Source organism: Pezoporus flaviventris, unplaced genomic scaffold, assembly GCF_033815535.1.
Source record: "Pezoporus flaviventris isolate CSIRO_AGI_PZ_B2104156 unplaced genomic scaffold, CSIRO_AGI_Pfla_v1 ptg000095l, whole genome shotgun sequence".
Taxonomy (NCBI): domain Eukaryota; kingdom Metazoa; phylum Chordata; class Aves; order Psittaciformes; family Psittacidae; genus Pezoporus; species Pezoporus flaviventris.
In genome coordinates this window covers 70,381-84,935 of record NW_026892643.1, presented here as the reverse complement: position 1 = coordinate 84,935, position 14,555 = coordinate 70,381, and the positions used below count along the sequence as shown (strand labels likewise).

At 38.7% G+C, this 14,555-nt stretch overlaps 2 protein-coding genes across 4 annotated transcripts in view; one reads left to right on the top strand and one right to left on the bottom strand.

Moving 5' to 3' along the window:
- The window catches only part of ZIC5 (Zic family member 5), a 92,208-nt gene that overhangs the window by 17,855 nt on the left and 59,798 nt on the right, over positions 1 to 14,555 (bottom strand).
- CLYBL (citramalyl-CoA lyase) overlaps positions 1 to 14,555 on the top strand; it is a 168,253-nt gene that overhangs the window by 134,352 nt on the left and 19,346 nt on the right. For all 3 annotated transcript variants that reach the window (XM_061476314.1, XM_061476313.1, XM_061476315.1), the window contains exons 4-7: positions 5,608 to 5,796; positions 9,346 to 9,447; positions 11,228 to 11,321; positions 12,727 to 12,894. In XM_061476314.1, coding sequence (XP_061332298.1) covers positions 5,608 to 5,796; positions 9,346 to 9,447; positions 11,228 to 11,321; positions 12,727 to 12,894 — 553 coding nt within the window. The remainder of the gene's footprint in view (positions 1 to 5,607; positions 5,797 to 9,345; positions 9,448 to 11,227; positions 11,322 to 12,726; positions 12,895 to 14,555) is intronic.

Genomic DNA, 14,555 nt, shown 5'->3' with positions numbered 1-14,555 from the left:
AAGCTTGGTAAGCTTATATGGCAGCAAGCAGCTCCCAGCTATTCATAAACAGCTTTAAGAGATCTTGTCCTTTAAAACTACAGGATAAATATTATTGATAGGTGCACTGATTAATTCGTAGACCTTAAATGAAACTAATAGGAAAATGGGCAAAGAAATTAAGATTCCTCATCAGAGCATAATTAAATTGCAGCTTATTTCATAATGCTGACCACCAAAGTCTGCTTCATTTTGGTGTTGCTAGAGCATGTACTGCATGTAAAGACAATTAGCAGAGCAGAGAGAAAAGCAGCAGATGCTGGAGATGCACAGTTAGATGACTCATTATGTCATGAAGAATCTTTTTCAGGAAAGTGAAAAGGTTGGTATAAAAAAACGAAAGGCTTAAATAAACCAAATAATTATTAAAGAATTTGAAGATTTCAAGAAAGAATAGCGGAAAAATCAGAATTTGCAGCGCTCTAAGATGTGCATTTGCCCAAGCCGCAGAGAAGCACCGACATAAATGATGGAGACTCTATTCTGTCTCCCTCTCCTCACTCCTACCCCTTCTTTCGTTTAGGATTATGTGGTGGGTATGACATGTTCCCTATTGAACCGAAAGTAAATGTGGTTTAGAACTTCCTAAGTCTTTAAAAACTCCTCAACTGATTATCTGGCTGATGAAAAGATTAAATAACAGCTTCCTGAAGGCTTTGCAATATATTTGTATCTTATAGCAGGTTTTGAATCTAACAAGACTAAATAGAAATACGTATTTGCCATTTCAAAGATACCTTCTCAGAAGTACCTGGTGCATGTAAGGTAGGAAGCAGGCCTTGTGAAACAAGCACCTCCTGTTCTCAGAAACGCTCTGCTCCGCAGTTATGGTTCTCTTTGTTTCCTTAAAAACAATGCGGTTTGTCTTTTCTCTGGCCATTGTAACCTGTGGATTTGAACTAAATGAAGTATTATCCTGCATGGTATCACTTCACTGATGGAGAATTAAGCATGTAAAAAATTGCAGGCTTTCCCGCTGCAGAAACTCAATTTTACCCAAAACCCATTGTGGGTGTATGATATATGAGTGTGCTTCTGCGATATAGTTGTTTGAGAGATGCATCCATAGGGTATGCACTAAGTGACAAAAGATTCAGCAATGTCAAGTCCCACTTTGGGAAGGTAACATTAACACATAATTGTATGTTTTTACCATGTCAGACCTGTCAAAAAAATAAGTGGAATTGTGATTATAGTAATTAATTTTTCCTCTGCCATTTGAAACATGCAAACTTATTATGGCAATGAGGATGACAGATTCTGGCCATCATATATTTACATTTCCATATGAAGAATTATTACTAAAGATGTTAACAGGGCAAGATTTATACATAAACATAGCTTTAAGTATACCCACTATCTTTATTTACATTAAGACCTGAAGTTCTTGATGAAAACAAAAAGGGTGAGGGGGGGCTGAAACTAGGTAAGAAAGATAAAGCAAAACACAGATTTTGTCCCCAAAATCAGGGAGGTCTAGAAATCACAATGCTGGAAAACTGGCTTGTGGGGTATCAGACCGGTTTGAAAAGAAAGAAGAAAATGTAATTTTTCTGTCTGCTGTTGCTGTCCCTAGAATTCTGTTAATCTGACCATGTTTGCTTCGTAATTGCTGTATTAACACTGTGTCCAGGGTGAGTGGGTGGCTGAGCTTCCAGCTCTATGGCATTCCTTCTGTTTAAAAGCAGAAATGTCTTATGTCTTGACAGATAACTTGAGGGGAAAAAAAGGGGGAAAGAAAAAAAAGAAAAGAAGGAAAGGTACCAATTCAGCTGGTAGGAGACTATGATACTACTGTTACCAAAGGCACCTATTTAGGTGGGCTTATACTGCGTAGTTTTATAAATAAGCCTGAGGGGCTCCTTCTTCGCTGCCACCCCCTTCCCTGAGTCTCGCACTCTGCCTGCCTGATCCCATCCAACAGTAGAGCTGATACCGCACTAATCCCCGCAAATTTGGGACTAATGAACTAACTGCTGGGCTGCCGCCACGGAGCTTGGTCCCAAACTATACTGTACTTCACACTCGATTTGTTCTCCAGATGGCGAGACTACGCAGCCCCGCCACGAGGGACCACCTCTTCCACTGGAGTGTAAAAGTGGACGGATGTTGTTTTCTTTGCAGATTTGATAATTCAGAGCTAGGAACTCGTGAGGATGGTTAGCTATTAGGTTTAATGGGTGCCAATTGAGCCAGCAACATGCGTATTCCCATCTTTCTTTCAGTGCCTGTGTTTCTGGGTCGCAGTGGATTTGTCTGCAGTGCTGCGTCACTGCAACCTTTAGCTTCTCCAGGTGGCATAGCTGCGCATGGTAATGAACATCTTCCAGTGTCCTCCCCTGAATCACACAGAAGGGATGCTGCAGTAGCCCCTCTGACCAATAGGCCTTTTTTCTCCGTGGGTTTTCCAGCACGAGTTGCAAATTTAGCATATTTTAATAGTATCTCTGTTTACCATTAAGTTCTCTGTTGTCTTTCTCTCTTGTTCAGTTTGATAAAGAGCCCAATCCACACAGGACTCAATGGGGATACCACCCTCCCAAGGCTACCTGGGGATGGAATAATTTACTTCATGATCACTTTTATTTCTTTATTAGCTATTCATTCATGACAGTATTACCCAATGTTGTAGTTCTCGGGTGAAGAACAGGGTAAAGAATTTTTCCACCATTTCTTAAAACTTCTGCTTTGACCATTCTTGGGAGGGACTTTACAGAGTGTTTGGAAAGCGTGTTTATTCCTGCATCCATAAAGACATTTGTCAATGATCGCTATTTATGCTACTGTTACAAGTTGATTAGTTACAATGTGTTATGTTATTTACTCTCCTGTTACAAGCTAGGTAGTTTACCTAGCTTAAAATTTTAACTTTTGCATGGATCCTTCAGTGAGAATAGCATCAGCGTTTCCCTGCGTAATTAGGCAGAAAGGTCACTCCCTTTCCTGCATGTTTTTAGTACATTTAGTCTGAGGTTTCAGTACAATTTTTTATTTACCCATGAAATGTTTTATTGGAAGCCTGCTTGGGGACCTGATACACCCCACTAACATCAATGGGATTTTCTCAGTTGCGGGAAGGGTAGGCACTGAGTCAGTACCTTCACGAGCTCTGACTGGCAGCCAGGTCCTCTCAGTTTGTCCCACAATGAAAAACATAAATTGAGTCCTGATGTGGGAACTATAGTGACTAGAAGTATTTTATTATGGAAGGGAAATGTTTCCATTCCTAGGGTATCTAGGCAAACAGATCTAAAACATAGTGGTTCTAAAAAACTGCATCAATTTTCAACCCAACAGATGGCATGGGTGTGTTAACTAACATAGCAACATATTTTCTATTAGAATATGGGAAGAAACAACAACCCCCTCCCCATGTTTGTTGGTTGGTATAAATTCAGTGAAGTTGTTGGTTATTTTTGGGATATGTACCAGAGGGCTGCACATTTAGTTTATGTAAATTGATAACAGCAACAGCCTGTTAATAAGTGCTTTGTATGGAAATATACCTAGAAAGACATGATCTGTCTTTTTTGGGAAGGGAGTTGCAGCCTGAGGAGAAAAATAGCTAATGAGATGGTCTACCACTCATTATTATAATCTGGGGAAAAAAAAAAAATCATAAATTAGGCTGTAAGTTTGCTAGAGATGTGCCTTCAGTTGGAATTGGATGCTGCCTTGGTGGGTAATTTGGGCAGATCTTTCTTTTGCAAATTGGATCAGTGTGTGCTGAAACGGTGATAATCTGACTTTAATTAAAAGCATAAATTGGTTTGGAGCATGTTTTTAAGCTACCCTTCTGCATCATATTGAGAAACTTTCAGCCCAGCCCTAGAAACCCATTACCCCTGGTCAGAGAAGGAAAACATAGGGGATTTGTATTACCTGGTATTGGCATCGTATGGTTCAGTTTACCTAATTCAGAAGAACCATTTCAGATGGCTGTGCGCTGGAGCTGTCTTCCAGCTGGACGTGTTTGTAGTGAACTGCATGCATCTTTGTGTGGCTTTCCTAATGGCCCCAGTCAGAGTCCATTCACAGCAGTTTGAACATTTTGGGTTGTATTTTCCAGAGATTACCTCTGAACATGTCCCTTGATCGCAGCACAGGGATGTGTACATGTGCGGCTTGCTCCCGTCCATCCGATTAACGGGCATATGCTCCCAACCTTCGGAGAAGCACGGCTAGTAGCCCCAAGCTGAAGGCTGTTTGCTTCAGATTTCATTAACTTTCTGCTTCATTATTCCTTCCTTTAACCAGTTAGAGCCATCACTTGCCTTTCTCTGAATGTACCCTAATTATCAGGGGTCCCAGACCTGTAAATCAGTACACTGCAGAGCTGTCTTAAACTGGCCTGGGAGACCCTGTTCTGATCAGACCTGACAACTGTAAGCTACTGTTCCCTCACACTGTTTAACTCAGACCACATTGGGAAACTGCCTCTGCCCCTCTCACTGGCAGAGATTTGCATCCGTCTGGTTTAAATCTACTGTCATGTGCTGTCTTGCTGATTGGTATTAGCCTGAATATTAACTTTGATTATTTCCTCCTTCTTATCTGTTCTCTTGAAAAGCCTCCCTATTCAGCAACTGCATATTGTTAAAGTTGTTCCTGTACCTCCATGAGTCAGGAGCTTTAAAGTTTTATTAGCCCCATAAAAACTCTTCACAAATGAAATGACTTTTGATAAGTGTGCATTTTGACAATGCAAATTTGTTAGGGGCTGTTGATGAGTGGAAGGAATTTGGGGTTGAAACTCCAGTTGGCAGGAAGCAGGGAGCCCAGCACTCTTCTTTTCCCCCTCCCTTCTTCTCCAGGCCAAGAAATGCGTTTCATTTCAGAAAAGCATGCAAGTGTTCTTCATGAAAATCAACTATTAAACAGATTTATAAATTTACATTCACAAAAATAGCAAATGGCCATGGGAAATACATATCTTTGGAGGGTGGGGTGTTTTGTTTTTCTTTTGTGCCAACAGGAGAATAGCTGTTTCTGTGGTTGAAGAAAAATCTGCAGATTTTTTGGTGTTATCACATGTGAATTGTTAACTTTACCATGGGCTTTAGTACACTTTGGATACCTGGAGAATAGGAAGATTTATGTAGCAAAATCAAATGTACATGTGTGTTTTCTGACATTCAAGCAATAGAGATGAATTACAAACATGAATTATTTTATATGAATTTAAAGACATGCCATTTTTGTGAGTGCAGACAGTTAGTGCAATGCATTGTAGTTAGTATAAGGATTTGTGTTTGTTAGACATATTCAGCACTAGTGGACAAAAAAGTATTGTTTTTTACAAGTGGTGGTATAGAAGTATTTACACATAAACCCTGAGCATTTTATTCACCAGTTATAAAGGAACAAGGATGGTAAAATTGCGAGGTGCTGATGATGACTGGTTCAGCAAAAGCCCAAGAGTGACAGAGGTTTTGGGCGCACCAGTATACTGGCTGTCTAGTTTTCCCCACATCATTTCAAAAAGTTGTCTGCTCAGTGCACTTTTCTGTCAACAGAAAACATGCATTCTTTTTCTTTTCTTGTCCTCTAAACTCATAAATATTGTAGAAAGAAGCAAGGCTGACCGTTGTGAAAACCCTTGAAAAGTTTGACTTTGGCCATGCTGAAAAGTGTGTTAGGATAAATTCTGTCTCCAGCGGTCTTGCAGAAGAAGATCTAGAGGTGCTTTTGCAGTCCAAGACCCTTCCTTCAAGCATGATGCTGCCAAAGGTTGAAAATGTTGAAGAAATAAGATGGGTGAGTACCAACAACACAGTAGTTTTTGACAGAAGCTGTTGAGCCAAAAATCAGACAGGCATAGATAGAGATGAATGACTCTTGAGTTACAAGGAAGGCTCCAAATACCATGTGATGTTGTTGCTTGGCTAAAGTAATTGGGAAATGCATCCACTTAAAGGTAAGATGTGCTGTATAAAAGGCATGCATAGAACACCTTGCATTTATAGATAAAAATAGTGGGTTTTCAAGAACCAATATTGATATCAGAGTATAATACTAAAAATAGAAGTATGAGTATCTTCTCTTAACTGCCCTAACAAGCAAAATGACTGTATGTCCATGAGTCTTAGTTACATGCATTGTAAGCAGGAGATGGGGGAACCATGTTAGTAACATATGAAAAAATGAGTTGGGGGAGAAGGTCGCTCCTTGGGGCAACTGGAGGAACAAACAGGAAGCTTTTAACCAGTGTTTTTAATTAGCACAGATATTATTTCCTGAGCAGTTCTCTATTTCTTCCTTTTTAATTGCTGACAGGTGTGTTTTTGTTTCACGACTGACTTTCCAGCCAATAAAAACCTGAAATGTAAATGGTTGGCATGTCAAATTACTTAAGAAAACTTTGAAATAGGCCTAATTATGCTATAATTGTTTTAATTGTCAAGAAAGGGGGCATTTGCTTAGATATACCATTATTGCTGTAACATGCCAGTAAAGGAATAATGCTTAATTATTTACTTCTATATTTTTGCAAACCGCTAGCCGAGCAACTAGCATGCATGCAAGCTGTGATGAAAGGCAGGCAGACGTATTAGGATCTATTTTAATCTCAGCATCTAACCATGATCAAACCACTGAGACTGGTTGTGCGCCTACAACCGAGCAAATATGCTGGGTACGTGATGAGCCCTGTCCATCCAGTGGCACTGCTTCTCCGGCCTCCACTGCTCGTGATGGAAAGCACACCGTCCCCTTCCACCAACATTTAATTAAATTAACCAGGGTATACCTCTCAGGGTTTACAGCCATGTAAGTGTTAGATGTAACTTGTCAGTAATGAATATTCATGCTTCCAAAATGGCAGAGCCCTTGCTGACACCAGGCAGGTTTTCCAGGGAGGTGGGATTGCACGGGCTCTTTGTCCCCTCATCCTTTTCCACCGTCCCTCTCTCTAACTTTGATTTCCATCATGGAAAACAAGCCAGCCCCAACAGCTTCTGTCTCATTGTCTACCTTTTGCTTCCCTCTCACTTTGTCCAACCTTTACACACAAAGAGTGTGCTCTGCTTAACACCACTGCCGCCTTTTCCAAGTCCACTCAAAATTCACCTCGGCGTGATTTTTGAGCCTCCCAGAATCTGTTTATTTCCCCTCACATATACCCACTCCCCCGCCCCCCCCCTTCATTTTTATTTATGTGCAGCAGAAAACCTGGAGGCTGATGCACAACTAAAAGATGGGCTTACTTGTTTTCTTTTGTGTGAGAATCTCTTGCTTGCCTTTTGTCCCTAGTGTGGGTACTTGTTTGACTGGCATGGCTTATTGGACTATAACAAGCGTAACTCTCCCTCCTTTGTGGCGGGACAATTCTCCCACAAATCCCGACCAGTGTGCATTCTTCCCGACACACTATTGGGTGTGCACTGGAATTGAAAGAATTGCTGAGGCCTTGCTACTTCATCCCCTCCCCAAGCTTTGTGGGGTTTTTTTTTCCCTCCGCCTTCTTTTTTTTTCCCTCCCTTTCTCCCTGAAATGAACACTTTACCGGGCCGGAAACATTTAATCGTCTCCTTTTGACAAAAAAAAATTAATTGAAACTTCTCCACTCGTTACCTTTTGTATTGGTGCTTCTTGCAATTTTTTGAAAGAAAGAGGAAGGGAGATGATATTTAATTAAACTGCTTTTTTTTTTTTTCCATTTACTTTCAAAACAAAAGATACAAAAAATCCCAGGAGTGTGACTTTTAAAATATTTTCAAATAAAATAAGAGCTCTGCTGCTTTAACTTGTACCTAAAATGTGAACACAGTGGAGCTTTTTACTTCCTTTTTTCCCTTAAAAAATAAAAATCAGATAGGAGTCTTAAGAATATATGCTGATGCCATTATATTACCTCGTTTGCTGCAATTACCTGGATGAAGTTTACAGTTTTCTCTCTATATAGTACCTGCCATACTGTACACTCGCACATGTGAATTGCATTATTATTTTTATCGTTCTGGCACGTTTTTGGGTGCAATTCTCTTCTCCAAAGAAAAGTTACTGAGACAGCCACGGTGACGGTGCAAAGCAGGGATGGGAAGGGCAGAATTCTTCATCGAAGAAAGCTGTGATTTATTTTGGCCTAATTGTAAAGTTACTGCAAATTGATGGAAAGCTTTTTTTCAAGATCTGGGTGATTAGATTTTCCTTCTTTTGGGGAGGGGCGGTGGGGGAAGCTAAAAGGGGAAATAACACCTCTAATCCAGCTTCTGGTAAATAGGCTGCCAGCTTTTAAAATGAGTTTCCTTTCTATTAGTCAGAATATTATGCTAAGCCTTAAGCATTAGTTTTTTTATGTTGCCATAGCAGCCTTATTCCTGCAGGGTTGTGACCTGCGATGATTACAGTACAAAGCTTATAGGGTCTTGAAACCCCCTTTGAAGATGAAAAGTCTTTGATGGTTTATATTTATGCAAATCTCTTAGATATGATTTACCCAACTGAGACTGAATGGAGAGATGATTAAAATTCCCTTTCCTTTGATATCCATTAATAGTTGAATATTCCTTAAATTTAAAATATATGCAGATGTTATTTTTGTCTTTATTTACTAACATATTTTCACCATACCTGCGATATGTTTATCTCCGCACAAATTACTCAATCTGGCTAGACATAATAGATTTACAATATAGGGCTGAGGGTTTTTTCCCCCTCTTTTTTTTTTTCCTTTTTTTCCCTTTTGAAAGGGGAAAAATCTGTGCAAGAGCTTTTGTATGTTTCCAGATGATAGATTTTGGAATTTGGGCTACCCCACTGGCAGCTCAGAGCTAGCTGTGAACTGGTCTCATGGAAAAAATTGGCAAGCTTTGGTCTTCAAAGAATTAAACTTCCTTTTTAAGGCCTTCCTAGGTAAGCTAAAAAATTATGAAGAAAAGCCTAGTGAACAAAAGGGTAACGGTGCCGTAATGAATAATACGGATGCCACTTAGAAGGCTGGGGAGCTCTTCCAGTGATGGCAGTGCTGGACCTGAAACAAAACCGGACCTCAGGTACAGCAGCACTTCATTGTTTTCCAGGGCCCGCGGATTTGCATTTCACTAAGCCAGGGTGAGAGGTGCTAAGCCTGGATGTTTTTTTTTCTTGCAAACCAGCCTCCGAAACCAGAAATGTATGGGAATGCTGCGTTTTCAAATCACAGGCCTCGTTAAAAGCTGGTTTCATTTTTTTAATTACAAGTTTTTGGGGTGGGGAGGGGTGTAGTTACAGGCAGGTGAAAATTTAATGCATTATGTATACATGTAGAGTGTTCTGAGGTTTGATTTCTTTCCTCTCTCTCTGATAGCTCACACTGTCTAATTTTAGTTTTCAGACAAATTCTTACATCACCTAAAAGGCCGAACACTTGTAGAACCAATGAATTTTATCCCCTTTGTGGAAACTGCAGTAGGCTTGCTCAATTTTAAGGTAAGCAGGTCTTGAAGCATTCATGTTTTGCCATCTCAGCAAACTAGGATAAGCAAAATAGTCCCCGGTCTCCCCCTAATTTCATCAAAGAGGTCAAAAAATACTAAATATATTGTTCAATCCCCTAAAACATTTGCACATTGAACTCTCATGTTTGTAATGTAAAGGCCTTCATAAATTCAAAATATTTCAGTGACAGAACAGTTTCAGATAGTCCATGTCAAATAACAAAACCTCTCTACATTACTGTTATTTTTAACACACTTGGGCTGGACTTCTCCAAAGATTTGGAACACTCACAGTGTTGCAATGCACTTAGCTATCTAGTAGCTATCAAACTCGACTTTTGTATAACATTTAACTTTAGGAAAAAGAATTAATCATCATTTCACTATTTCTAAAAACTGCCATCTTTATCATGGTTTCTACTAATCAGGTTAGAACAAAATTTCATGTTATTGTTTTCTGAGTGTTTAATGCTAAGATTAGAGGCATACTTAACTTTGAAAATAGGGAATATCCAAGAACATGCTCCTTTTTCAGGGTAATTTAAGACCAAATCTTATTTTTAAAGTGCATTTTAACATAAATTTCTCCCGAACATTTACTATGAAGCCCAGGTTTTTCAGAAAGGCAAGGCAGTGTAGTAATGAAACGGAAGATCTCATGCATGCACCAGCAATTCAGCCTTCCCCTCCCAAGCTCTAAGGGAAAGTTTCGGTCCAGCTGAGGGGACACACATCAGAAGTACCCCCAGAAGTACCGGCAGCCCTCACGGGCAGCCTGCTCATTTGATACAGCCGTTTATCTTACAGCACACGCTAACGTATCTGGCAACATAATAAAGCAGTAACCAAATAGACATGCTCCTGTCCTGTGTGCCTACACAGAATTACATCATATTTTAAACTGGTGGAGGTTTTTCTTCACCTACACTATTTTATACTGGATTTTTTAATATTATAGTTCTTGATGTTGGCAGGAGAGCTGCCTTTTAAAACTCTCTGTTAAAGAATAATTTCTTGTCCCACCAGCTGACACAGAAGAACATGCATTAGGAGAGCTGGTAATTACATCCGTCTCTCTCCACATACCTTAGCCTTAAAAGATACCAGTATACACCAAACACTGATATAAATCAGCCATATTTTGGAAATGCACTTTTTCATATAATAGCTACAGCAGCAAAATTTTGCATGCTTTTATTTTAATACTTTTCTGCAGCACTTGTTGCATTTTTAACTTCCTTAGCTAAATTGAGTTATATGTAGCAGAAGACTTTAAATTGTCAGTCCTACAAGGAATCCTTATATCCCATAAGTAGTCTGCAACCATTTTAAATAGCTCGTATTATTTTTTAATAAAAGATATTCTGATCTGTCTTTCTGTATTACTTGTCAAACTAATCAAATTCAATACTTTTTGTTTGCTTTTAAGCAGTATTTGACAAATGTTGTGTTTCATGTTGTTATATAAATATCTGCAGTAAGGATCACAGTAATACCCAGAGCATTATGTCAACCAGAAGGTAGGGAATGTGCTATAAGGTCCTGTATTTACATGGTCTAGGCATACAGGTGCTTAGGAAAAAATAATGTTTTCTCTTTTGCTGAGTCATTTTAAAGCATTGTGCATAGTCGAGCACCTACAGTGGCTTTGCTATTTAATAGAAGCGATTTTAGCTGAAGGATTTTGGTAACACCGAGTTGCTGTAATATCCTCTGTGGTTGCTCTGCATCCTGCATTTCTGTAGAAATTAATACTCTGTTCTCATTTGAAGGCTGTCTGTGAAGAAGCACTGAGAAGAGGATCCCAGGTTGGCTTTCATTTGGATGCAGTCGTCTTTGGAGGAGAGGATTTCCGTGCCAGCATAGGTTGTTACCTGTGTGTTTGCTAGAAATGTTAATGTATTCCATTTGCATTGGAGAAGCCACATGTGATTTATGGCCATCTCTTTTTGGACAGCAATAATTAAAGTAATGACAACACTTGATTCTGCATTTTACATTTGCACTTTTCTCCTTGATTTTTTCAATGCAGAATGTATCGCTGGCAAATTAAAACATGGTCCCTGTATGTCTCAGGGCACTGACACTTTCTTGTCCCTCTTGCTATGCAGTATCAAAAACTAATGAATATAATAATAATTAAAAAAAAAAAACCAAACAAAAACCCAAACCTGTTGAATAACTGAAATGATTTAAAAATATGTTATCCATAAGAAACATATGTGCTTTTAAGAACTACATTTAAAGTCCTACAATTTGGTGGCTTCTTCATCATGAATTTACAGGCAATTATCAGTCAGGCTTTTGACATCGTGCACAAATGCTCTCCTGATAAATTTGCTTTAATAAATTTACTTTAAATATGTCCCATGTCAATATGTCATATGAAATAATAGTCATATGAAAGCACTATTAGCCTTCCTCAAAAATACAATATATTTCACAATTTCTTTTATAAGCAGCTGCTTAGCTTCTTACTGATCTGATTCAGTTTAAATATAAAAGTGCAGAGCTCTCAACATTTAAATTAAAAATAAGGACATTAATGTAAAAAATATCATTGCCTTACTACTGGAAATCTCTGTCTAAATAGTTATACTAAGGAAATGGAAATAATTATTATTATTATTATTATTTATTCTTATTATTATTTCACACCAGCCTTCACATGTGTGTGGTGCTTAGCTAGTGGCCTATGTGCACAAAAAGTCTCGTGAATACTTTTATTCCATCTCAGAAGTCATCTACCATTATTTTTTCATCCAAATACTAAAGCTTAAATATTCAGCTTAGGACATCAGTTGTGACAAGAATCGGAGCCAAGGAAAGTTCAATTCTATTCTCAGTGTGAATTTTTTAGCCATTTAGCTGTATCCAGTGTATTAATTTGTATAAAGCTTCTCTTACTCTAATGCTTCTCACTGTCCATACAGTAAATAATAGAATCAATTAATTACTTCATGTTAGTCCTAAAGCAGAAGTTCTTACCAGCCAAAGTTTCCACTGACTTCAGGTTTATAACTTCTGATTTGAACTAATCCAAAAATATGAATTTTATAAGCCAGAGTTTAAAGAGATTATTTTTGGGATTTTGCAAAAGCATCTTTTTTTTCTCAGAAAAGTATTATTTTGACAATATAGCCTCACACCCCCATTTTGCTTTCTAAAACGGTTAAATGAAAACTCAAACTTCTCTTTTTTTACATAAGAAATATTTAAAATAGACCAAAAATACTCATCAGCTTTTCTTTGTTTTGAATTATTTTCGTAGGTGCAACAAGCAGTAAGGAAACTCATGATATTCTATATGCCAGGCAAAAAATAGTAGTCACAGCAAAGGCATTTGGCCTTCAAGCAATAGACCTTGTTTACATCGATTTCCGAGATGAAGATGGGCTCCGCAGGCAATCAAGAGAAGCTGCCTCAATGGGATTCACTGGTATGGCTTTCTGATGATGTCTCAAAATAATGCATATCTTCTTCAATTTAAATATATTGCTACATTTACTGTCACTTAGACAAATAATTTTTTTTTTCTATTTCAGGTCATTTAGGTGTTACTGAAAAAATACCTGAGTCTTCTGTGTTTATTACCACCTTAAAAATTGTGGCTGGAAATTTTGCCTGAAAAGTCACAGGCTGCTTTTTAAAACCACATCCCAGGAAGTGTGTGACTGGTTTTGAAGGGAGGTTGGGGTAGGGGCTGCGCAGTGATTTGTCCCGTCACGGGGCATGGGGAAGGCAGTACTATACTGCAGTGGCCACTCCATGATTGCTTTTTAAAACATTTGGATCCCTTTCTCCTATTTTTTTTAAGCAGAAGTTGTTAAAAAGTACTTTTTAGATGAGGGAATTGAGAAGCAAATCTCATATGCAAATTGCTAGGGGAAAGTTATTTTCTTATTATTTTCTTTGATTTGTTTTTCACCTCCTGGCTCCTCTCCTAGTAAGTGCTGGTGACACCTACGGGTATTGGCAGACAGCAAGAGCAGCACACTCCTCGCCTCATAGTCCTGTAATGCAGCCTGTTACCCTCTGACTAGCGTACCAGACCACTTGGACACCCCAGGGGGACAGCACAGCCACCAAAGCTTGGGGTTTTGCAATAGAAATCAGACATTTGACAAATAGATTAAAGAATTCTAGCATATAGGATGAACATTTCACATTATTTGTCTCAGACCGTCAGTCAGGATATATGTATGGTAATAGTACACCTTTTAGGTTTTTGTTACCAAAAGCATGGGTCCTGGCAATGCCATCTAGCAAACTATATCCTTACAGTTAGTGGTATATGACAGTTTTACACCAAGCAAAAAAACAAGTGTTCTTTTAAGCGATCTCTGCATGCCAGTGAAAGAATAGCAATCAATGCTCTTCAGTGCAAACTCTGCCTTTCTGCTTGTTGAGCTTCAACATTTGCAAAACTAGATCTTGTTTCAGAGGCAAACCATTTAGCTCCTCACAGCTACATTATCCACATGCATGTGGACTTCCACCCTTCATTTGTCTGTGATTGAAGCTGGGAAAATAATAGGGCTCCTGAATAGTAGCACCTGCTGATGGCTACCTAATGTGGACCAATATTTCCTAGCTTAAGGAAAAGCTTGATTTTTGCAAAAAACAAAACATCTGAACCTCCTGTTGACAGAAGATGGAGTTGCAGTTGCCTACCACCTTTGAGAGCACTCTTTTTGAACACTTAATGTATATTTAAATATTTAAGTTGGGCTGACAATTTAGGAAATTTAGAAATCCTCAGCATAAACAATGTTGATGGTGGTTTGGACTGCACTGACTTTACAGTAGAAGTTGTCTGACATCAGGATAGGGTCCAGATAGGAGACAAATTAAAAAGTCGTATGTAGCAGTTTAGGATGTAAATGGAACTTTTAACTGAGCCATAGAAGTTCCTTGCCTTTCCGTATGAGGAGTAAAGAACTGTAAAAGGTACAGACTTCATTAAGGTGAACTCACAGCTCTTGCTCTTTGCCTCCTGCCTTTCCACAACTATCATTAACACATTTCCAAAATCCCACAAACATCCTGACAACCAGTCTGACAATAATTAGAGGTGGGACAATATTGACTTTTCTGATC